General features: G+C 43.2%; 1 protein-coding gene and 1 long non-coding RNA gene across 2 annotated transcripts; one reads left to right on the top strand and one right to left on the bottom strand.

The window, feature by feature from the left end:
- Positions 1-1325: 1325 nt before the first annotated feature.
- LOC106571972 (zinc finger protein 79-like) lies at positions 1326-17605 on the bottom strand. The gene is made up of 2 exons (XM_014145591.2): positions 17142-17605; positions 1326-3651 (listed from the first exon to the last, which is right to left on the bottom strand). Exons 1-2 carry the CDS (start codon positions 17305-17307, stop codon positions 2489-2491), a joined length of 1329 nt encoding a protein of 442 aa, XP_014001066.1. The 5' UTR covers positions 17308-17605; the 3' UTR covers positions 1326-2488.
- On the top strand, positions 17239-23686 carry LOC106571973 (uncharacterized). The gene is made up of 3 exons (XR_001321031.2): positions 17239-17328; positions 23150-23177; positions 23403-23686. It is a non-coding gene; the product is annotated as an uncharacterized lncRNA (long non-coding RNA).
- Positions 23687-24857: the final 1171 nt, after the last annotated feature.

The following is a 24857-nucleotide window of genomic DNA, read 5'->3' as shown; positions in this document are numbered from 1 at the left end:
GCTCACCTGCTGTTACACTATTATTTAACCAAATTTAAATATAATATAGTTTCACCATGTTAAAATAAGAATTCAGTTCATGTAAGAGGGTTGACCTTAGAATTAGGGAAAGACGTAAATTAATCACTAATCACATGAAATAAATAATCATCTTAGAAATTGACTGTCAAAGCAAGAGCATAACTAGGGCTTTACAATGATGGTGAAAACTTGGAGAAGTTTTCGGTTAAAGTGGGTTAAAATCTTCCTAGAAGTTGGAAAAATGTGACGAGGTAAAAATGCAAATTATTGGCACTTTAGCAACTAATTTATACAAATTCCCATGTGGTCTATATTTAAGGGCACTTATTTTAATATAACAGGCTTTTAAAATGCAATGTTGGTGCACAATTTCCACTTAAAATATCAAAGGGATGCTAAATGTACTCTATTCGGGAATGCAAATTCAAATCAAATTAAATGTTAGTTGTCACATGCGCCGAATACAACAGGTATATACCTCACAGTCAAATGCTTACTTACAAGCCCTTAACCAACAATGCAGTTAAGAAAAATACCTAAAATATAAGAAATAAAAGTAACAAGTAATTAAAGAGCAACAGTAAAATAACAATAGCGAGGCTATATACAGGGGGTACAGAGTCAATGTGCAGGAGCACCGATTAGTTGAGGTAATTGAGGTAATATGTACATGTAGGTGGAGTTATTAAAGTGACTATGCATAGATAATAACAGAGAGTAGCAGCAGCGTAAAGGGGGGGGTGGCAATGCAAATAGTCTGGGTAGCCATTTGATTAGGTGTTCAGGAGTCTTATGGCTTGGGGGTAGAAGCTGTTTAGAAGCCTCTTGGACCTAGACTTGGCACTCCGGTACCACTTGCCGTGCGGTAGCAGAGAGAACAGTCTATGACGTTGGTGGCCGGAGTCTTTGACAATTTTTAGGGCCTTCCTCTGACACCGCCTGGTATAGAGGTCCTGGATGGCAGGAATCTTGGCACCAATGATGTACTGGGCCGTACGCACAACCCTCTGTAGTGCCTTGCGGTCGGAGGCCGAGCAGTTGCCATACCAGGCAGTGATGCAACCCGTCAGGATGCTCTCGATGGTGCAGCTGTAGAACCTTTTGAGTATCTGAGGACCCATGCCAAATCTTTTCAGTCTCCTGAGGGGGACTATTTGTGGAACGACCCGGTTATCTGGGAAAATCAATTATTCATCATGAGTCGACTCTATATCATTACTCTGTACAAGATTAAACAATATCATGAATGAGCAGCATTAGGTCAAAATGGATGAGAAATAGTCTTGGACAAATGGAAAGAGCCCTTTTCTGGAAAGTATATATTTAATGTATCAATAACAGCAGTCTGGCCTAGGGTTGTAAAACTACCGGTAAATTACCAGTGTTACCATAATTCTTGGTAATTAAATAGGTAATCTATGGCAATCTATGGTAATTTATACTTGCATAAATTTGACTTTGAATAACTTAAAAATTCTAATCATATAAAGTATAACTTTTTTTATATCTGTGTCCATATTGTCCATGAGTTTCTAGTAGAGAGACCATATGTTTCAAGAGAAAATAGCCTAATTAATACAAAAAAAAACATTAATTAACAATGGCATTATTTTCAATTCCCTCTGCAACTCTTCCAACTATTGACTTTTTTCACAACTGCGCTAAAACATTTAAAACAAAGACAAAGTAAGATAAATAAAAGTAAAAATATAAAAGATATTTCATGCTTAAAGCTTCATATTAAACACCAATGGTATTCACTAAATTGATGTGTTATATTTAGGATCATGTTTTACAGATATGTCATTCAATTTCTTTTATTTGAAAATCTTATTCTATATATTTTACATGTGATGAAAATTCCATGTAGATAATAGGCAGAATCTACCGCACACCCAAAATAGATTAGTGAAGATGCTGGAAGGAAAATGTCTCCACACACTTCCAGTCATCATTCAAGTTAAATCAAACTTTATTTACATACGTATTACAAAAGTATCCATTATAGATCTATTTATCTGAAACCCACAGCATTAATGATCCAGATTTGCTTTGCTTTTCCTAAAAGTGTTGTCCATATCCTGCCTTTTTATTCCCATCTACTGACAGATCTCTATGTCCTAATTACATTTTTCTTTCAGTTTTCTTCCTATTTTCTTTCTTTGTGGACGTGCTTCAGCAGATAAGCCTTCTGAGTGAATATTTTACCACAGACTGAGCAGCCATGTTGTTTCACTCCTTTGTCAGTTTATGAGTGGTTAGATTCCCCTTGGCACTAAATCTTTCCTGCAGTCACCACATTAAAAGTCTTTATTTCTTGTTTGAGTCAGTATGAGCCCCTCTAGGTCCCCTTTCTGACTGAAGCTTTTCTCACTGTCACCACAGCTAAATGGTTTCTGTCCTGTGTGAGTCCGTTTGTGCACAATTAGGTTCCTCTTGACGCTGAAGCTTTTCCCAGTCACTACAGCTAAATGATTTCTCCCCTGTGTGAATACGTATGCATGGTTAGGGTTTTCTTGCGATTGAAGCTCTTCCCACAGTCACCACAGCTAAATGGTTTTTCCCCTGTGTGAGTCAGTTTGTGCGTGGTTAGGTTCCCCTTGACAGTGAAGCTTTTCCCACAGTCACCACAGCTAAATGGTTTTGCTCCCGTGTGAGTCAGTTTATGCTTCATTAGGTTCCCCTTGAGACTGAAGCTTTTCCCACAGTCAACACAGCTAAATGGCTTCTCTCCTGTGTGAGTACGTATATGCATGGTTAGGTTCTCCTTTCGATTGAAGCTCTTCCCACAGTCACCACAGCTAAATGGTTTTGTTCCTGTGTGAGTCAGTTTATGCTTCATTAGGTTCCCCTTGAGACTGAAACTTTTCCCACAGTCACCACAGCTAAAATATTTCTCTCCTGTGTGAATCCTCATGTGCCTGGACAGATCTCCTTTGTATTTGAATGACTTGCCACAATCAGGGCAGGTGCAGGGTTTCTCCATGTGATAGAGTCGGACATGGGCCTTCAGTGTACAGGTTTTACAGAAGCAGCATTCGCTGGGTCTCTTCTTGTTTAGAGCTTTTGGAGCAAACATTTCACCACAGTCACAGCAGCGGTGAGTTTTTGTAGACGTCATGCTGGGTTTGGAAGAAAGTTTCTCCAGTGGTGGGTGGGGATCCAATGGTGGGCTGGAATCCAATTGTGGGCTGCTGTCAAGTCCTACTGGGTCTCTGCTTATGGCTGAGCTGTGGCTGGAGGCATTGTTATCATTATCTGGAGGGTTACGGGGAATGGCGAGACTCTTTAGGTGAGTCACAGTGCCAAAAGGTTTGAGATCCACTGGTATAAAGTCACACTCTCTGTTTTCCACAGTCTGGGTTTGGGGAAGAGTCAAGGACCAAACTGGGTCCTCCTGATCACATTCACTTTTCACACAAGGAGGAGTGTATTGGAAGTCTATGATATCAGCCTCCAGCCCTTGAAACTGCTCTTCCTTCTGACTGGTCCTGACTTCCTCCTGTTCCTCTTTAATCTGTGTGGGCTCGGGGTCCTCCTGCCCCAGACTGGGGCTCCACTCCTGCTCACAGTGCTGCTGCTCAGAGGGAACCTCCTCTTCAGAGACAGCGAGAGAGAGCTGCAGGGAGTCTGTAGGGAAGGGGAGGATGAGCAGAGGTTAGCTATACAGGAGTTAAGGTAGGCCTCCGCGCTACAGCATACAAAATAAAGTAGGATGGGTGCCCGACAACAATGAAAAATATCCAACAATAGGGCTTACCAAGTAAAACGTCCAAAAAGACTAATTTGAGGCAGAAAGGAGTTGGAGCACTAAACAAAAAAGGCAGAGATGAGTTTCTTATTTCTCACTTTAATCCATTGTTCAGGATGAATTCAAGGGACTGACATTTCGATGTCAATCTGATGTCTTCCCCAGAGTGACCTGACCATTGCGCTTAGCTCCTATTAATAGCCTGGTGACCTACTGAGACACGACAATATAAAAATAACACGATTCAAGATAAATAGCAAATAATAGCACAGAAGAAGAAGAATCTGGTGTCTCTTGGATCAATAGGCCATGTCAAAATAAAGTATATACAGTACCAGTCAAAAGTTTGGACACCTACTCATTCAAGGGTTTTTCTTAATTTTTTTGTACTTTTTTCTATATTGTAGAATAATAGTGAAGACATCAAAAATATGAAATAACACATATGGAATCATGGTAGTCACCAAAGAAGTGTTAAACAAATGAAAATATATTTTATGTTGGAGATTCTTCAAAGTAGCCACCCTTTGTCTAGATGACAGCTTTGCACAATTTTTCTTCAATTTGCAAGAGGCTGAATGTTTCTCACTGGAGAAAGCATCCGAGCGAGCGAAACAGCGCTCCTATGTCTCTGTATGTGTAGGCCATCTATCTGATCTGGTCTGGTCATAAAGAATATGACATTGTTGATACCAGTAGCATTGAATGCAAGGAAAGCCAGACTGTCAAGGTAAACAATCTGACATCTTGCTCTCTGACCCTCAGTACTGGTGCACCACAGGGCTGCGTGCTGTCCCCACTGCTCTACTCCCTCTTCATGGACCAGTTTAAATCTCAGGAGACCTCAGTTAAGGTCTTTAAATATGCTGACGACACTACCATAGTCGGCCTCATCACAGACAACAATGAAACACAGTATCGCTGTGAAGTGGCTCGGGCAGTGACGTGGTGTAAGGACAACCACCTCATGCTCAACGCTTCAAAAACCACAGAGATAGCAATAGACTACAGGAGAAGAAAGAACCTCAAGGCCCCGTCATAATCACTGACCAACCAATAACACTGACAGATTATTTCAAATTAGTCGGCACTTAGATCAGCGACTTACTGAAATGGGACATCAACTCCAACCACATCATCAAGAAGGCCCAGCAGAGACTGTACTTTCTGTACAGGGTTAAACAACAGCTGCTGGTTCAATTTTACATAACCATCATACAGAGCATTCTCACGTCATCCATTACAGTTTGGTATGGGAACACGGACAGTCACAGTAAGAAGAGGGTGGACTTTATGGGTTGTTGATATTACATTTATGAATTGTGGTGATGCTATTCTAGCTGCTTTGTACTAATTGTGAATGTAAACCCTGTATATGTTAAATGAACGTGGGTGAATGTTTGTATGAGGTGAGGCTGGGGTATATATGTGTAATCGTCACGTCAGAGCTAACATGCTGTACCGTAAACACATACCACCAACCTTGGTTGCGTGGCAATAAAGTATCTTGTATCTTGAAGCCAGCGAGCATTTGGCCTCCCTTGATTAAAAACAAAGTATAAAATAATAGCCAATCAGCATTGAGCTAAACTGAGTGAGCTCAACTGTGAATGGTCCTGGCGCTCCAAAAAAAAGTGTCAAGGGAAGCCAGTTTGGATTTGGCTTCACTCCTATCACAGAGAAATACATAATCGAGAGAAACAACTTCAATTGTTGCATCTCAATGTGTTGTTGTACTCTGGTGGCTAGCTAGCTACTAGCTAAACTTGTCCCTTTCCTAAATTAGCCATGGATGGAGATAGGGATTTGGACTTGTGGTTTTACTTAATTCTCCGTGCTGGCCAATGATTATAAATGGGATTCTGATCCAACCATAAAATACATTGTGCCCCTGGCCTGAGAGGATGGAAGTTCAATATGTAGCTAGATGTAGAAGGCTAATGTTAACTATCTAACATTGCCCATGAAAGGAAGTTAGGCTAGTGAGCAAGTATTTTAGCCAAGTCGCCTCGGACAACAAAAAATAAAAGCGTGTACTGTATGTCAGTCAGGCCGTTTTGTCAACATGAAAGAGGAGGATGGCATTGGCCCTTGGCAATCAACCGTTTTCTGTCGTGGATGATGGTGGCTTTCACCGACTGGTTGAGCACCTCGAGCCCCGGTACACACTACCAAGTAGGCGCTATTTTTCAGTTGTTGCCCTACCGGAGTTACACAGTATTGTTGAAACGCACATACTTGCTACTGCTATTAGCTTCAAGACTGACATTTGGACCAGCGATGAGCATGCTGAGTCTGACAGCACAGTGGGTTGACGAGGATTTCGTACTGAGGAAGTCCCCGCTTGACTGCCACACCACCATTACCACTCCCTCGCTTGGAGTTTTGCTGTGATTACAGAGCTCAGCAGTGCTATACGTTACCGGGTCAACCAACGCTGAGACTGACAGTACACGCTTGACTGTGCCAGTAAGATAGCTTCATATAGGCGGGAGTTTCGAGCCCGGACCTTGATAAATATTTAGGCGGGAGTCTCGACCCCAAAGCATGACAGGTCGGCGCCAACAGTAAGTATAACTTTCTCTCAAAGCATCTGAAGCCGATACTGAGGCAATCGAAAGAATACACGAAACACACCAAAACAAAAAGCTATTGGTTGTTACCTTTGTCTTGGAATACATTTACATTACATTTAAGTCATTTAGCAGACGCTCTTATCCAGAGCGACTTACAAATTGGTGCATTCACCTCATGATATCCAGTGGAATAACCACTTTACAATAGTGCATCTAAATCTTTTAAGGGGGGGGGGGGGTTAGAAGGATTACTTTATCCTATCCCAGGTATTCCTTAAAGAGGTGGGGTTTCAGGTGTCTCCGGAAGGTGGTGATTGACTCCGCTGTCCTGGCGTCGTAAGTGAGCTTGTTCCACCATTGGGGTGCCAGAGCAGCGAACAGTTTGGACTGGGCTGAGCGGGAACCGTGCTTCCTCAGAGGTAGGGGGGCCAGCATACACCTCTATTATGTGAAAATCCAATTCCCAGCCTCAGATGAGCATACACTTTGCATGTTTTGCTTGGGAGCTGAACATGCTCAAGCGGCTGCACAGGGTAGCAGCTCTTGCACTCACTGTCAAAAAAACAATAGTATTGAAATCTCGACTTGCACGCTTTGGGGCAGAGCCTCCGGATATTTATCAGATGAGTCTGTTACACAGATCAATGATCATTCCAAACCCCTTAATCTCCCCTCGTGATCCACCGCCCAATAAATCCCATCACTGATCCTCGCGTAGGCACAAATCTCAATGCACTGAGATGTGCAAGGAGATTAAGTCACTGGACAGTTGTACGGCAACCATAGGGTCTGCCTTCGAGCACATTCTGGCCAGGCTTCCCCTGCCAGTACCAAACCCAACCCTTACCTCTGAACGGAGCGTGGTTGTTGAATCGGATGACACTGATGTTCTGTCCACAAGAGCCTCCCACTCTTATGACACAGATTATGAGCACTCTGATGCTATGTACCACAGCCCTAACATCGTCCAGTCTCAGCCACCGGCCTGGCAGTGACGGTCGACCAGAAAATATCCTTGTCTGAAATATTTGAGAGGGCACGCAGGAAGCTCAATGTGGAACATAAAAATACTGCCATGGTATCCACATCCAAGTTTGATGAATTCAGTTCTCCTGTTGTTCAAAGACTCTGTGCGTGAGCTCCAATGCACTTGGAGCACGCCAAATGACAAAACCCCTGCCATGCCATGCATATGCTCTCGCTTAGCTACAGTTCATGGTGCAGATGAGAATGGTTTGTGGACCGGAACAACGCATACATTCATATCCCCATTCTACCAGCACACAGAAAATAACTGAGATTTGCCTTCGAAAAACAGGCTTTTTAGTTTTGCGTTCTACCATTTGGCCTTTCGCTCGCCCCTCGCACTTTCAAAGTGGATAAGCTCAGTGCTAGCTCCTGTTCAGCAAGCAGGAGTCAGGGTCTTGAACTACTTAGACGATTGGCTAATATGTGCAGGATCATCAATCCTTGGCATACACATCCATGGTCTCACATCACCTCTCAGAATTGGGATGAACAATGAACTTGGGAAAGAGTTCTCTGGTCCCCACTTCCTGGGCTTGACACTGTACACTCAAATCATGTGATCAAGCAACACTCTCTCCAGAAATAGTGGTATCTTTGAAATATTGTCTTTCAACATTCAAACTGAGAAAACAAATGACAGCATTAGAGAGTCAGAGGCTCCTAGGCCTCCTAGTTGCTGCAGTCCATGCTATACCATTAGGCTTGCTCCCAATGTGGCCAATACAGTGCTGGTAGAACAAACACAATTTATGTCCCGGAGGGGACAAAAACAAAAAGCTGACCATTTCAACGAGTTTCTGGGGAGCAATACAATGGCGCTTCAAATTCCTAGTGGAGTTCCCCTAGGCGCAGTTCACAACCAGGTGACTTTGACCACAGACACCTCCATACAGGGATGGGGAGCAGTCTTGAACCAGTCAGGGGTCCATGGTGTAGGGTCAGCAACATGGACAACTCACATGAATGTACTGGAGCTCAAGGCGGTTCCCCTTGCACTCCGGCACTTCCTCCCAGTACTGAGAGGACAACATATACTGATATGGACAGACAACACAACCGTGGTTAGACATATCAACCGCCAGGGCGGACTGAGGTCAATGGCACTGCACCAGGTAGCACGGGAGCTACTGCTTTGGGCAAAACGGTCATCTTACATCACTCAGAGCAAATACACCTGCCGGAGGTGGAGATTCAGGCTGCAGACCTTCTCTCTAGAGGAGGCCCTCTTCAATCTGTTCATATTGCAAGACTTAACCCATTGTCCTATGTCACGGATGGGCAACTTTTGAAGGCCCTCGGATCAACATATGGGTACACACACCCGCGAGCAACTGCGGCCCCCATGATGAGTTCAGATTTTTTGTGGGCCACACCCCCATCAAAGTTGCCCGTCCCTGTGGTTCTTCATAAAGGGTCCAGCAGGCGCACTCGGGGTTGATGCCCTATCACACAGACAGCCAAGGGGGCTGATGTATGCGTTTCCACCAAATACCTTGGTCCCTCAGGTTTTGAGGACGATCAGCCTCGAGAGCGCATCAGTTATACTTGTTGCTCCACATTGGCCACACTATCACAGTTTTTTTTTTACCTTGTACAGCTGACAACTTCCCAACCATAGGAAGTTGTCAGCTTTGGCACCCCAAATCCATCATTTTTAATTGATACAATTCAGGCAGACAGGCATCCTTTACACTAACCCTGTATTCCTGTAATGTGGAATGTGTTCAGGAAGTGGTGTGTCGACCATGCAGAATCACCTGCCCAATTTCTGACATTTTGACTTTCCTCCAGGAGCTTGTGGCTACAGGGAAGTCCCCTTCTACATTCAAAGTGTATATGGTACCCATCTTTATGGGTCATGACCAGATTGCAGGTGCATCACCATAGGCAAACCCTCTTGTATCGCAATTCATGAATGGTGCCCGCAGGTTACGGCCCTCCAAAGCTCCTTCAGTACCCTCATAGGAGTTATATGTTGTCCTACAATCACTTATGTGCCCACCATTTGAGCCGTCTTTACCTGAGCTATGTGAGCTTTCTATTGGCAATTTTTTTAAGTTAAGCGTGCTTTCTACCCCATCCATCATGCCTCAATTTAGCAGAAGATGGATCTAAGGCAGTGCTTCGGCCAACTCCAGCGTTCTTACCTAAGGTGCTTTCATCAACACGTTAACCAGCCCTCACAGGAGATTTGTGAGTTGCATACACTTTGCCCAGTTATGGCATTGAGTGCCTATCTTGCTGCAGCAAGAACTGTTCGTCAAACAGAACAGTTTTTGTTGTGTGTTATGGGGAGAACACCAAAGGGCACCCTGTCTCGAAGCAGGTACTGGCACATTTGGTTACCACTACAGTGTCAAAATCATACAGTGCAGAAGGTAGACCAACTCTAGACAGCATAGTAACACACTCCACCAGGGGTATGGTCACTTCATGGGCCCTGTTCAGAGGGGCCTCCCTGGACTCTATCTGTACTGCTGCAAGTTGGACAACACCCACTCAAGACTGGATTTTATAGAGAATTTTTTTAACTTGAGACTTGACTTGGACTTGGAACCTCAAGACTCAGGACTCGACTTTGACTTGAGACTGAGTCTACGTGGATTAATCTACATGCAGCCAGAGACAGTAGCCACAACCTTCTAGGCAGAGTTTGCAAAGAAAAAGCCATATCTCAGACTGGCCAATAAAAAGAAAAGATTAAGATGGGCAAAAGAACACAGACACAAAAGAACACAGTCAGATGAGCTCTGCCTAGAAGGCCAGCATCCCGGAGACTCACTGTGTTTTGCGGGTACTATTTAATGAAGCTGCCAGTTGAGGACTTGTGAGGCATCTGTTTCTCAAACCAGACACTCTAATGTACTTGTCCTCTTGCTCAGTTGTGCACCGAGGCCTCCCACTCCTCTTTCTATTCTGGTTAGAGACAGTTTGCACTGTTCTGTGAAGGGAGTAGTACACAGCGTTGTAAGAGATCTTCAATTTCTTGGCAATTTCTCGCATGGAATAGCCTTCATTTCTCAGAACAAGAATAGACAGACAAGTTTCAGAAGAAAGTTCTTTGTTTCTAGCCATTTTGAGCCTGTAATCAAACCCACAAATGCTGATGCTCCAGATACTCAACTAGTCTAAAGAAGGCCAGTTTTATTGCTTCTGTAATCAGAACAACCGTTTTCAGCTGTGCTAACATAATTGCAAAAGGGGTTTCTAATGATCAATTAGCCTTTTAAAATTATAAACTTGGATTAGCTAACATAACGTGCCATTGGAACACAGGAGTGATGGTTGCTTCGATCACGTGGACTGGGATATGTTCCGGATAGCCTCTGACAATAACTTTGATGTATACGCTGACTCGGTAAGCAAGTTTATTAGCAAGTGCATCGGAGATGTCGTACCCTCTGTGACCATTAAAACCTTCCCTAACCAGAAACCGTGGATTGATGGCAGCATTCGCGCAAAACTGAAAGTGCGCACCACCGCTTTTAATCATGGCAAGGCGACCGAAACATGACTGAATACAAACAGTGCAGCTATTTCCTCCGCAAGGCAATCAAACAAGCAAAGCGTCAGTATAGAGACAAAGTAGAGTCGCAATTCAACGGCTCAAACACGAGACGTATGTGGCAGGGTCTACAGTCAATCCCGGATTACAAAAAGAAAACCAGCCCTGTCGCGGACATCAACGTCTTGCTCCCAGACAAATTAAACAACTTCTTTGCTCTCTTTGAGGACAATACAGTGCCACTGACACGGACCTCTACCAAAGCCTGTGGGCTCTCCTTCTCCGTGGCCAATGTGAGTAAAACATTTAAACGTGTTAACCCTCACAAGGCTGCCGGCCCAGACGGCACCCCTAGCCGTGTCCTCAGAGCATGCGCAGACCAGCTGGCTGGTGTGTTTACGGACATATTCAACCAATCCCTATCCCAGTCTGTTGTCCCCACATGCTTCAAGATGGCCACCATTGTTCCTGTTCCCAAGAAAGCTAAGGTAACTGAACTAAATTACTATCGCCCCATTGCACTCACTTCCGTCATCATGAAGTGCTTTGAGAGACTAGTCAAGGACCATATCACCTCCACCGTACCTGATACCCTATACACACTCCAATTTTCTTACCGCCCCAATAGGTCCACTGATGATGCAATCGCCATCACACTGCCCTATCCAATCTGGACAAGAGGAATACCTATGTAAGAATGCTGTTCATTGACAACAGCTCAGCATTTAACACCATAGTACCCTCCAAACTCGTCATTAAGCTCGAGACCCTGGGTCTCGACCCCGCCCTGTGCAACTGGGTCCTGGACTTTCTGACGGGCTGCCCCAGGTGGTGAATGTTGGAAACAACATCTTCACCCCGCTGATCCTCAACACTGGGGCCCCACAAGGGTGCGTTCTCAGCCCTCTCCTGTACTCCCTGTTCACCCATGAGAGCGTTGTCATGCACGCTTCCAAATCAATCATCAAGTTTGCAAACGACACTACAGCGGTAGGCCTGATTACCAACAATGACGAGACAGCCTACAGGGAGGAGATGAGGGCCCTCGGAGTGTGGTGTCAGGAAAATAACCTCTCACTCAACGTCAACAAAACAAAGGAGATAATCGTGGACTTCAGGAAACAGCAGAGGGAGCACACCCTATCCACATCGACGGGACAGTAGTGGAGAAGGTGGAAAGTTTTAAGTTCCTCAGCGTACACATCACGGACAAACTGAAATGGTCCACAAACACAGACAGCGTGGTGAAGAAGGCGCAACAGCGCCTCTTCAACCTCAGGAGGCTGAAGAAATTTGGCTTGTCCTCTAAAACACTCACAAACTTTTACAGATGCACAATCGAGAGCATCCTGTCGGGCTGTATCACTGCCTGGTATGGCAATTGCACCACCTTCAACCTCAAGGCTCTCCAGAGTGTAGTACGGTCTGCACAACGCATCACCGGGGGCACACTACCTGCCCTCCAGGACACCTACAGCACCCGATGTCACAGGAAGGCCAAAAAGATCATCAAAGACAACAACCACCCGAGCTACTGCCTGTTCACCCTGCAATCATCCAGAAGGCGAGGTCAGTACAGGTGCATCATAGCTGGGACCGAGAGACTGAAAAGCAGCTTCTATCTCAAGGCCATCAGACTGTTAAACAGCCATCACTAAAATAGAGAGGCTGCTGCCAACATGCAGACTCAAATCTCTGGCTACTTAAATAAACGGACTCAATAAAGGTATCACTAGTCACTTTAAATAACGGCACTTTAATAATGTTTACATATCCTACATTTCCATCTCATATGCATATACTGTATTCTTCACCATCTACTGCATCTTGCATATGCCGCACGCCATTGCTCATCCATATATTTATATGTACATATTCTCATTCATCCTCTTACATTTGTGTGTATTTGTGTGTATAAGGTAGTTGTTGTGAATTTGTTACATTACTTGTTAAATATTACTGCATAGTCGGAACTAGAAGCACTAGCATTTCGCTACACTCACATTAACATCTGCTAACCATGTGTATGTGACCAATAAAATGTTATTTGATGATCATGGGCCTCTGTATGCCTATGTAGATATTCCATAAAAAATCTGCCATTTCCAGCTACAATAGTCATTTACAACATTAACAATGTCTACACTGTATTTCTGATCAATTTTATGTTATTTTAATGGACCAAAATGCTAGCTTTTTTCAAATACAAGGACATTTCTAAGTGACCCCAAACTTTTGAACGGTAGTGTATGTGTATATATTTTTTAATGCATTATTATTATTATGAGTGGTCTGGGGTCCTAAGCGACTGCTTATGTTGCTTCTGCCTGGAGCGTGCCCTGGTTATATGGTTAATTATCACACTCTGTTTTCTGAAATACCTCTTTGGTACAGCCTCCCCCAGCCTCTTTGGCGACCCGTTACGAAAACGAAAGAAAACGTTCTCTCTGACTAGAGTTTCCTAATGACAAGTATTTAACTTGGAGTAATAAGGCACGCTCCAGACAATCACGCATAGATTTTTGGCTGGTGTCTAAATGTTTTGATAAACAGGGTATTTCTGTTAACATCATTGCCACTCCCCTTACTGATCATAGAGCTATTTATATTGACATTAAGCGAATCATCTCTGATAATGGCCTTGGCAGAGCATCCTACTGGAAGCTTAATAGCTCTATATTAAAACATGAGTTGGTCAAGATGGAGATAAACTATTTAATTACACACTTCTGGAACAAAGCTATAAATGACAATTCATACAGGAGCTTTTTAAATATGAGGTTAGAAAATATTTAAGAAAATATGGGAGTATTCTTGCCAAGACGAGGAGAGCTGAGGAAGAAAGTCTAATTACAAAGATCACCTCTCTTGTTCAAAAGCATGTTGAAAGTCTCTCAGAGGAGGATAAATCTGTTCTGTTTGAGCTACAACACAAGTTGGATGATATGTATAAACTGAAAGCAGAGGGAGCCTTTATCAGATCTAGGAAGAAGCTGCTAGAGGAGGGTGAACAAAATTCATCTAATTTTTTCAGGTAAGAAAAATACCACTCTAAAAATAATACATTTCAACAATTAAATATGAATGGTCTCATCACAGATGATCCCAAATTAATCTCTAACTTTAGCTCCAACTTCTACATGAATTTATATAGTTCTAAGCATTGTGAGGTTACCGCAACTCTTTTTTTTGACTCTCTGGGGGATGTGAAATATATTGGGGAGGCTGAGAGGGAACAGTGTGATGACCCTATTACAGTTGAAGAGATCATTTATTCTATTGAATCAGTCTCCTGGGACTGATGGTATATCTGCTGAGTTTTACAAAACTTTTTGTCAACAGTTAGCCCCATTTCTGTTAGAGGTCTTTTCTGACAGCATTACAAATAATGCTCTCCCTCCCAGTTTAACTCAAGGTCTAATTACATTAATACCTAAGCCCAAGAAAGACTTGCTTCTCCTTGATAATTGGCGTCCAATCTGTCTGCTCAATAACGACTACAAAATATTAGCCTCTATATTTGCAAAAAGAATGAAGGCAGTATTAGACTCAATTATAGAAGAGACCCAATCTGGCTTCATGAGGAATAGACATATATCTAATAATATCTGACTGGTGTTAGACTTTATTGACTATTCTGATCTAATCTTCCAAGATAGTTTTATTGTCTTTTTAGACTTTTATAAAGCCTTTGATACAGTGGAACATGAGTTTCTATTTCTCTCCCTTGAGAAATGTGGTTTTGGGGAATTATTTTGTAGTACTATTAAAACTCTCTATTTGAATGAGAACAGTTCCATTAAATTAAAGCATGGCAGATCTAGATTTAATTTGAAAAGGGGAATTAGGCAAGGTTGCCCAATTTCACCTTACCTCTTCCTGCTTGTAACCCAACTTCTTACAAGTTTTGTTAAATCCAGCGATATAAAAGGGATCTCTATTGCTGACAGAGATATTACCATAAGTCAGCTTGCAGATGACACCACCCTCTTTTTGAAAGATGCTGACCAGATTCCTGGAGAAGTCGATGTGATAAATATTTTTTCCAAAGCATCTGGTCTTTGTGTGAATTGTTTGCTGTTAAAGACTGTGTGATACCCTCTATATGCAATATTCCAGTAAAGGAAAAAGTAACATACCTTGGGATTACCATATCTAAAGATCAACAGGAAAGATGCTCATTAAAATGTCATACCTATTATAGAAAAAACAAAAAGAAGCTGAACCATTGGTTGCAGAGGGATTTATCCTTGAAAGGTCAAGTATTGCTTTCTAAAGCTGAAGGTATCTCCAGACTTACTTATGCAGCCCAGTCCCTACATCTTGACAACAAAATAGGTAAAGTGGTTGACCAGATGCTTTTCAACTTCATCTGGAAAAATGTTACACATTATATTTGGAAATCTGCCGTTATGAACACATATGAATATGGTGGTCTCAATTTTTTTGATTTTCCTACTTTGAATAATACTTTTAAGATAAATTGGGTTAAACATTTCTTAAAGAATCCAACTTCAATTTGGAATTTCATCCCTCATTATATCTTCTCCCATTTTGGTGGCTTAAATGTTATTGTCACAACCGTCCAAAGGAGTAGACCAAGGTGCAGCGTGGTAAGTGTTCATCGTTGTATTTCTTTTAAATCAGAACACTAAAAACAAAATAATAAACAATGATAACGACCGTAACGTCTTGCAGGCTTAACAAGCAGTACAAAAATATGATCCCACAACTACAGGTGGGGAAAGGCTGCCTAAGTATGATTCCTAATCAGAGACAACGATAGACAGCTGCCTCTGATTAGGAACCATACTCGGCTCAAAACAAAGAAATAGACACCATAGAATGCCCACCCCACACCCTGACCTAACCACATAGAGAAACAAACCGTCTCTCTCAGGTCAGGGCGTGACAGTTATGTTACTTTGTAACTATAACATTGATAAGTTTCCTACAAAATGATCTGCTTTTCATAGACAAGTATTCTTAGCATGCTCGTTAATATATAAATATAATTTTTCCCAGCATAGGTATTTAATTTGGAACAATAAGGATAGCTTGTATAGAAAAAAGTCATTATTTTTTAAGAACTGGTTCAATAATCATATCCTGCTGGTGAATCAACTTTTTAATGCAGAACAGATTGTTACTGAATTATGATGCATTTTTATCTCGTTACAATATCCCTGTTATGCCTAGAAAGTTTGCCATAGTCTTCGATGCTATTCCAGTTGACTCTCCAATAGGGAAAATGTGTTTCTCCTTGCTCCCTCAGAACTATTTGTGCTTTATTTCAAAGGGACATTGCATACATTTCTTATGTCACAACTTACTGGAATACATTTGTCAATAATGTCTGTTTGGTTAAAAAAAGTCTGGTTATTACCACACAAATACCTGTTTGTTAACAAGGTCAAAGAGGTCTCTTTCAGAATGATCCATAAGTATTACCCTGCGAATCATTACCTGAAAAAAATAATATTAACAGTACTTTTTGTGCTGAGCATCCAGAAACAGTTTTGCATTTATTTTGGCATTGTCTACATGTAAAAAAAAATATGGAAAGATATTCATAGTTTCATCATTTTTAACATTCTTGATGACTTTTGTTTTTTATGGGAGAATGTGCTGCTCGGTTTCCTTAACTATAATAATGATAAAGAAAAACAATTTTACTTCAAAAATCTAATTGTGCTAATAGCAAAATGTTATATTCATACATGCAAATTCACTAATAAAAAAAAACACTCTTCCGTGTTTTCTATAAGGAATTCGAGCATTCTACATTCTAATAAGAAAGCTGTTAAAACAATGTGTGTTTATTTTAAGGTCTTTGTATAATCTGTCATTTGCTGTACCCCCTAGCATATGTTATCATTGTCTGTTTGTATACTTCTTGTATGTATACTGTTTTTTATGCAATAAATGCCTCTGTGGGGTTCGAGTGGAGTAATAGAGACCACCCCGCCTGTTATCGTGACATATCACGTGGGTACAGTACGGTGTGGCGTGACCGTAAACATGTTCGATATTAAGCATAAAAATCACATCGCGTGAACTGGAAAGGAGTTCCCATAGCTCGTTCTCTAATCAGAGAACCACGGTTACATCCGTAAACAAACGTTTTCGCGACACAGACATTGTTTTTATCCATGTACGGTAAAAACAACTCCTTAACATGGTTGAAATGGGGATCGCTGGTAGCTTAAACAGTTCATTGTTTGAGTAGAACTAGCTGTCAGTAGATTAACATACGAACCTATTCTACATTGTTTTATCTCCGGCGTGATCCACAGCAGTCTCCGTAGCCGATCATTCTCCTCCTGGTACTCCACTACCGTTTTCTCAACTGCCCCGAAAATCTCCACAGCAGCCGCGGTTAAACGCTCATTTAAAAACACACGCAATAACTGTAGTTGATACATTTTCCGTCGAATGTGAGTTTGGTAGGTAATTTAGTTCAGACAGTAGGCTATGTCATTCTCTACTCCACACAATTGCATGCAACATCAACACAGACAGAATGGGTTTGTGCACAGGCGCACTTCACAGAGGAGGGGTTCCCTGAAATGTTCTACAACACGCCAATAGGAGCTTTACCCACTTACTTGCTTGTTCTTTCCACTATGCTTAATTTGCACCCACTAAACTACACAGATCAACTATCTGGGGTTAGTTATATATATATATTTGACAAAGTCTACTCCAATGCTACTTCCGTGTTCTAGTCAAGGAATTCAGCGCCGCTATCGGCATGGGGGTTTACTACCGTGCAAGGCATCCTACTGACCAGTTGTAAAGGGAGACGATAACTACAGAAAGTATTCGTACCCCTTGACTTATTCCACATTTTGTTGTGCTAGCAAATGTATTGAAAATGAAATACCGAAATATCTAATTTCCATAAGTATTCACACCACTGAGTCAATACTCTGTAGAAGCACCTTTGGCAGTGATTAAGGATGAGTCTATCTGGGTAAATCTTTAAGAGCTTTCCACACCTGGATTGTGCAACATTTGCCCATTATTCTTTTCAAAATTCTTCAAGCTCTTTCAAATTGGTTGCTGATCATTACTAGACAACCATTTTCAGGTCTTGCCATAGGTTTTCAAGTAGTTTAAATTGGCCGCTCAGGAACATTCACTGTCTTTGCAAGCAACTCCAGTGTAGATTTGACCTTGTGATTTAGATTATTATCCTGCTGAAAGGAGAATTTATCTCCCAGTGACTAGTGGAAAGCAGACTGAACCAGGTTTTCCCCTAGGATTTTGCCTTTTCACGCTGTCATTTAGGTTAGTATTGTGGAGTAACTACAATGTTGTTAATCCATCCTCAGTTTCCTCAAGTCCGGGTTCTGGCTGAGCCACTCAAGGACATTCAGAGACTTGCCCCGAAGACACTCCTGTGTAGTCTTGGCTGTTTGCTAAGGGTCATTTTCCCTGTTGGAAGGTGAACCTTTACCCCAGTTTGAGGTCCTGAGCGCTCTGGAGCAGGTTTTCATCAATGATCTCTCTGTACATTGTTCCATTCATCTTTGCCTCAATCCTGACTAGTCTCCTTGCCACTGAGAAACATCCCCACAGCATCAAATCAAAGTTTATTTGTCACGTGCGCCGAATACAACAGGTGTAGGCCTTACAGTGAAATGCTTACTTACAGGCTCTAACCAATAGTGCAAAAAAGGTATTAGGTGAACAATAGTTAAGTAGAGGAATAAAACAACAGTAAAAAGACAGGCTATATACAGTAGCGAGGCTATAAAAGTAGCGAGGCTACATACAGACACCGGTTAGTCAGGCTGATTGAGGTTGTATGTACATGTAGATATGGTTAAAGTGACTATGTATATATGATGAACAGAGAGTAGCACTAGCGTAAAAGAGGGGTTGACGGGTAGTGGGTGGTGGGACACAATGCAGATAGCCCGGTTAGCCAATGTGCGGGACCACTGGTTGGTCGGCCCAATTCAGGTAGTATGTACATGAATGTATAGTTAAAGTGACTATGCATATATGATAAACAGAGAGTAGCAGCAGCGTAAAAAGAGGGGTTGGGGGGGGGGGGGGCACACAATGCAAATAGGGTAGCCATTTGATTACTTGTTCAGGAGTCTTATGGCTTGGGGGTAAAAACTGTTGAGAAGCCTTTTGGTCCTAGACTTGGCACTCCGGTACCGCTTGCCATGCGGTTGTAGAGAGAACAGTCTATGACTGGGGTGGCTGGGGTCTTTGACCATTTTTAGGGCCTTCCTCTGACACCGCCTGGTGTAGAGGTCCTGGATGACAGGCAGCTTAGCCCCAGTGATGTACTGGGCCGTACCCACTAGCCTCTGTAGTGCCTTGCGGTCAGAGGCCGAGCAATTGCCGTACCAGGAGTCTTATGGAGCCAGTCAGGATGCTCTCGATGGTGCAGCTGTAGAACCTTTTGAGGATCTCAGGACCCATGCCAAATCTTTTTAGTTTCCTGAGGGGGAATAGGCTTTGTCGTGCTCTCTTCACGACTGTTTTGGTGTGTTTGGACCATTCTAGTTTGTTGTTGATGTGGATACAAAGGAACTTGAAGCTCTCAACCTGCTCCACTACAGCTCCGTCAATGAGAATGGGGGCGTGCTCGGTCCTCCTTTTCCTGTAGTCCACAATCATCTCCTTAGTCTTGGTTACGTTGAGGGATAGGTTGTTATTCTGGCACCACCCGGCCAGGTCTCTGACCTCCTCCCTATAGGCTGTCTCGTCGTTGTCGGTGATCAGGTCTACCAATGTTGTGTCATCTGCAAACTTAATGATGGTGTTGGAGTCATGCCTGGCCATGCAGTTGTGGGTGAACAGGGAGTACAGGAGGGGGCTGAGCACGCACCCCTGGGGAGCTCCAGTTTTGAGGATCAGCATGGCAGATGTGTTACCACCTACCCTCACCACCTGGGGCGGCCCGTCAGGAAGTCCAGGATCCAGTTGCAGGTGTTTAGTCCCAGGATCCTTAGCTTAGTGATGAGCTTTGAGGGTACTATGGTGTTGAATGCTGAGCTGTAGTCAATGAATAGCATTCTCACATAAGTGTTCCTTTTGTCCAGGGGGGAAAGGGCAGTGTGGAGTACAATAGAGATTGCATCATCTGTGGATCTGTTTGGGCGATATTCAAATTGGAGTGGGTCTAGGGTTTCTGGGATAATGGTGTTGATGTGAGCCATTACCAACCTTTCAAAGCACTTCATGGCTACGGACGTGAGTGCACGGTCTGTAGTCATTTAGGCAGGTTGCCTTTGTGTTCTTGGGCACAGGGACTATGGTGGTCTGCTTGAAACATGTTGGTATTACAGACTCAATCAGGGACATGTTGAAAATGTCAGTGAAGACACCTGCCAGTTGGTCAGCACATGCCCGGAGCACACATCCTGGTAATCCTTCTGGCCCCACAGCCTTGTGTATGTTGACCTGTTTAAAGGTCTTACTCACGTCGGCTACAGAGAGCGTGATCACACAGTCGTCCGGAACAGCTGATGCTCTCATGCATGCCTCAGTGTTGCTTGCCTCGAAGCGAGCATAGAAGTGATTTAGCTCGTCTGGTAGGCTCGTGTCACTGGGCATCTCGCGGCTGTGCTTCCCTTTGTAGTCTGTAATAGTTTGCAAGCCCTGCCACATAAGACGAGCATCAGAGCCAGTGTAGTAGGATTCAATCTTAGCCCTGTATTGATGCTTTGCCTGCTTGATGGTTCGTCTCAGGGCATAGCAGGATTTCTAGTAAGCACCTTGAAAGCGGCAGCTCTACCCTTTAGCTCAGTGCGGATGTTGCCTGTAATCCATCGCTTCTGGTTGGGGTATGCACGTACAGTCACTGTGGAGACGACGTCCTCGATGCACTTATTGAAAGAGCTAGTGACTGATGTGGTGTACTCCTCAATGCCATCGGAAGAATCCCGGAACATGTTCCAGTCTGTGATAGCAAAACAGTCCTGTAGTTTAGCATCTGCTTCATCTGACCACTTTTTTAAAGACCGATGCTGCCACCACCATGCTTCACAGTAGGGATGGTGCCAGGTTCCCTCCAGAAGTGACGCTTGGCATTCAGGCCAAAGAGTTCAATCTTGGTTTCATCTGACCAGAGAGTCTTTTTTCTCATGGTCTGAAAGTCTTTAGGTGCCTTTTGGCAAGCTCCAAGCGGGCTGTCATGTGCCTTTTACTGAGGAATGGCTTCCGTCTGGCCACTACCATAAAGGGCTGATTGGTGGAGTGCTGCAGAGATGGTTGTCCTTCTGGAAGGTTCTCCCATCTCCACAGAGAAACTGTAGAGCTCTGTCAGAGTGACCATCGGGTTCTTGGTCACCTCCCTGACCAAGGTCCTTCTCCCCCGATTGCTCAGTTTGCGGCCAGCTCTAGGAATAGTCTTGGTGGTTCCAAACTTATTCCAGTTAAGAATGATGGAGGCCACTGGGTTCTTGGGGACCTTCAATGCTGCAGAACCCCCTTGGTACCCTTCCCCAGATCTGTGCCTTGACACAATCCTGTCTGGAAGCTTTGGTATGCACTGTCAATTGTGGGACCTTATGTCGACAGGTGTGTGCCTTTCCGAATCATGTCCATTCAATTGAATTTACCACAGATGGACTCCAATGAAATTGTTGAAACATCTCAAGGATGATCAATGGAAACAGGATGCACCTGAGCTCAATTCCGAGTTTCATAGCAAAGGGTCTGAATACTTATGTAAATAAGGTATCTGTTTTTTATATCTAATAAGTTTGCAAAAATGTCCAAAAATCTGCTTTCCCTTTGTCATTAGGGGATATTGTGTTTAGATTGCTGAGGATTTTTTTTGTTATCCATTTTAGAATAAGGCTGTAACGTAACAACATTTGGGAAAAGTCAAGGGGTCTGAATACTTTTCGAAGGCACTGTATATAAATGTGCAAAAAATGTATAAAATCCTGTTTTTGCTTTGTCATTATGGGATACTGTGTGTAGATTGATTAGGGAAAAAACAATTTAATCAATTTTAGAATAAGGCTGTAACCTAACAAAATGTGGAAAAAGTCAAGGGGTCTGAATACTTTCCAAAGGCACTGTATACACTTAATGTACAAAACATTAGTAACACTGGCTCTTTCCATGACTGAGCAGGTGAATCCAGTTGAAAGCTATGATCCCTTATTGAAGTCACTTGTTGAATCAAATTCAATCAGTGTAGATGAAGAGGAGGAGACAGGTTAAAGAAGGATTTTTAAGCCTTGAGACAATTGAGACATGGATTGTGTATGTGTGCCATTCAGGGGGTGAATGGGCAAGACAAAATATTTGAACAGTTTGTGTAGTATGTGCCAGGCACATCGGTTTGAGTGTGTCAAGAACTGCAACGCTGCTGGATTCTTTACACTCCACAGTTTCCTGTGTGTATCAAGAATGGTCTACCACCCAAAGGACATCCAGCCAACTTGACACAACTGTGGGAAGCATTGGAGTCAACATGGGCCAGCATCCATTTGGAACGCTTTCGACACCTTGTAGAGTTGCACCCCCTTGTGAGGCCAAAAGGGGGTGCAACTCAATATTATATTTGGGCTCCTGAGTGGCGCAGAGGTCTAAGGCACTCAGTGCAAGAGGCGTCATTACGGTCCCTGGTTCGTATCCAGGCTGTATCACATCCGGCCGTGATTGGGAGTCCCATAGAGCGGCGCACATTTGGCCCAGCGTCGTCCAGGTTTGGCCGGGGTAGGCCGTCATTGTAAATAAGAATTTGTTCTTAACTGACCTGCCTAGTTAAATAAAGGTTCAATTACGTGTTATTTTTATAAAACATTTAATTAGGAAGGTGTTCCTAATGTTTTGTGCACTCAGTGTAGGTGACTCGCAGGCTGGTGTATAATTAAAGGCTCCTCCCAGGCTGTTGTATAATTAAATGCTCCTCTCAGGCTGGTGTATAATTAAAGGCTCCTCCCAGGCTGTTGTATAATTAAATGCTCCTCTCAGGCTGGTGTATAATTAAAGGCTCCTCCCAGGCTAGTGTATAATTAACTGCTCCTCTCAGGCTGCTGAATAATAAAAGTCTCCTCCCAGGCTGGTGTATAATTAAAGGCTCCTCGCAGGCTGGTCAGGATAAATAGGTTCCTCGCAGGCTGGTCATTGTAAATAGGGGCCTCACAGGCTAGTAAGGATAAATAGGGGCATTGCAGGATGGTAAAAATGGACTTTCGAGGTTGGTGAGTGTACAGGCTGGTAAATAATTGAAGATTGTAATTGTTGATTAACACTAACAATGTAATTGTTCTTCTCTTTCAGATGATGCTTCCTGTGCGAAAATTTACCGGTTAAGTCATCATCTCTACAAAATGACCTAAACTTAACAGAAATCATGACATTCTAAAAGAGTACAAAATCATGCAAAAGCAAATCATTTTGCAGACCAATCACACATAGACATATTTAACATATATTTTTAAAAGACTGAAATAGTAACATATCTTTAAAACTAGTTATGTGAGTTTTCTACTTGTGGCGCTGAGACACTTGTTTACCTCTTTGTTTTCTTTAGGTGAAAGGGCCAGCCCTGACCGCACCTTTCTCCCCCAAGCAACCCCAACCAATCAACCCGAACCCCCATTGACGGCCTACCCCGGCCAAACCCGGATGACACTGGGCCAATTGTGCACCGCCCTATGGGACTCCCAATCACGGCCGGATGTGATACAGCCTGGATACGAACCAGGGACTGTAGTGACGCCTCTTGCGCTGAGATGCAGTGCCATAGACCGCTGTGGCACTTGGGAGTCCAATGGTACCAAAAAATATCTGCAGCATTGAAGGTCCCCAAGAACACAATGGCCTCCATCATTCTTAAATGGAAGAAGTTTGAAACCACCAAGACTCTTCCTAGAGCTGGCCACCTGCCCAAACTGAGCAATTGGGGGAGAAGGGGCAGCAGGTAGCCTAGTGGTTAGAGCGTTGGACTAGTAACCGAAAGATTGCAAGATCAAATCCCTGAGCTGACAAGGTAAAAATCTGTCATTCTGCCCCTGAACAAGGCAGTTAACCCACTGTTCCTAGGCTGTCATTGAAAATAAGACTTGCTGAGTTAAATAGGTGACCAAGAACCCAATGGAGCTCTAGAGTTCCTCTGTGGAGATGGGAGAACCTTCCAGAAGGACAACCATCTCTGCTGCACTCCACCAATCAGGCCTTTATGGTAGAATGGCCCAACGGAAGCCACTCCTCAGTAAAAGGCACATGACTGCCTGCTTGGAGTTTGCCAAAAGGCACCTAAAGACTCTCAGGCCATGAGAAACAAGATTCTCTGGTCTGATGAAACCAAGATTGAACTCTTTGGCCTGAATGCCAAGTGTCACATCTGGAGGAAACCTGGCACTATCCCTACAGTGAAGCATGGTGGTGGCAGCATCATGCTGTGGGGATGTTTTTCAGAGGTAGGGACTGGGAGACTAGTCCAGATCGAGGGCAAGATGAACAGAGAAAAGTACAGAGAGATCCTTGATGAAAACCTGCTCCAGAGCACTCAGGACCTCAGACTGGGGTGAAGGTTCACCTTCCAACAGGACAACGACCCTAAGCACACAGCCAAGACAATGCAGGAGTGGCTTCGGGACAAGTCTCTGAATGTCCTTGCGGGGCCCAGCCAGAGCCCGGACTTGAACCCGATTGAACATCTCTGGAGAGACCTGAAAATAGCTGTGCAGTGACGCTCCCCATCCAACCTGACAGAGCTTGAGAGGATCTGCAGAGAAGAATGGGAGAAACTCCCCAAATACAGGTGTGTCAATATTATAGCGTCATACCCAAGAAGACTTGAGGCTGTAATCGCTGCCAAAGGTGCTTCAACAAAGTACTGAGTAAAGGGTCTGAATACTTATGTAAATGTGATATTTCAGTTTTTTAATTTTTTTATAAATTTGCAAACATTTCTAAAAACATGTTTTTGCTTTGTCATTATTGGGTATTGTGTGTAGATTGATGAGGGGAAAAAAATATTTCA

The sequence above is a fragment of the Salmo salar genome, chromosome ssa15 (genome assembly GCF_905237065.1).
Source record: "Salmo salar chromosome ssa15, Ssal_v3.1, whole genome shotgun sequence".
NCBI lineage: Eukaryota > Metazoa > Chordata > Actinopteri > Salmoniformes > Salmonidae > Salmo > Salmo salar.
Note: the sequence above shows the minus strand (reverse complement) of the source record. Positions and strands in the feature narration are given on the sequence as shown.

Bases quoted from the DNA above. Each gene is read 5' to 3' on its own strand.
- LOC106571972 (XM_014145591.2), bottom strand. From the start codon at position 17,307: ATGTATCAACTACAGTTATTGCGTGTGTTTTTAAATGAGCGTTTAACC. The intron at 3,652-17,141 runs GTTCGTATGTTA...CCTTCCCTACAG, and splicing joins GATAAAACAATGTAGAATAG to ACTCCCTGCAGCTCTCTCTC.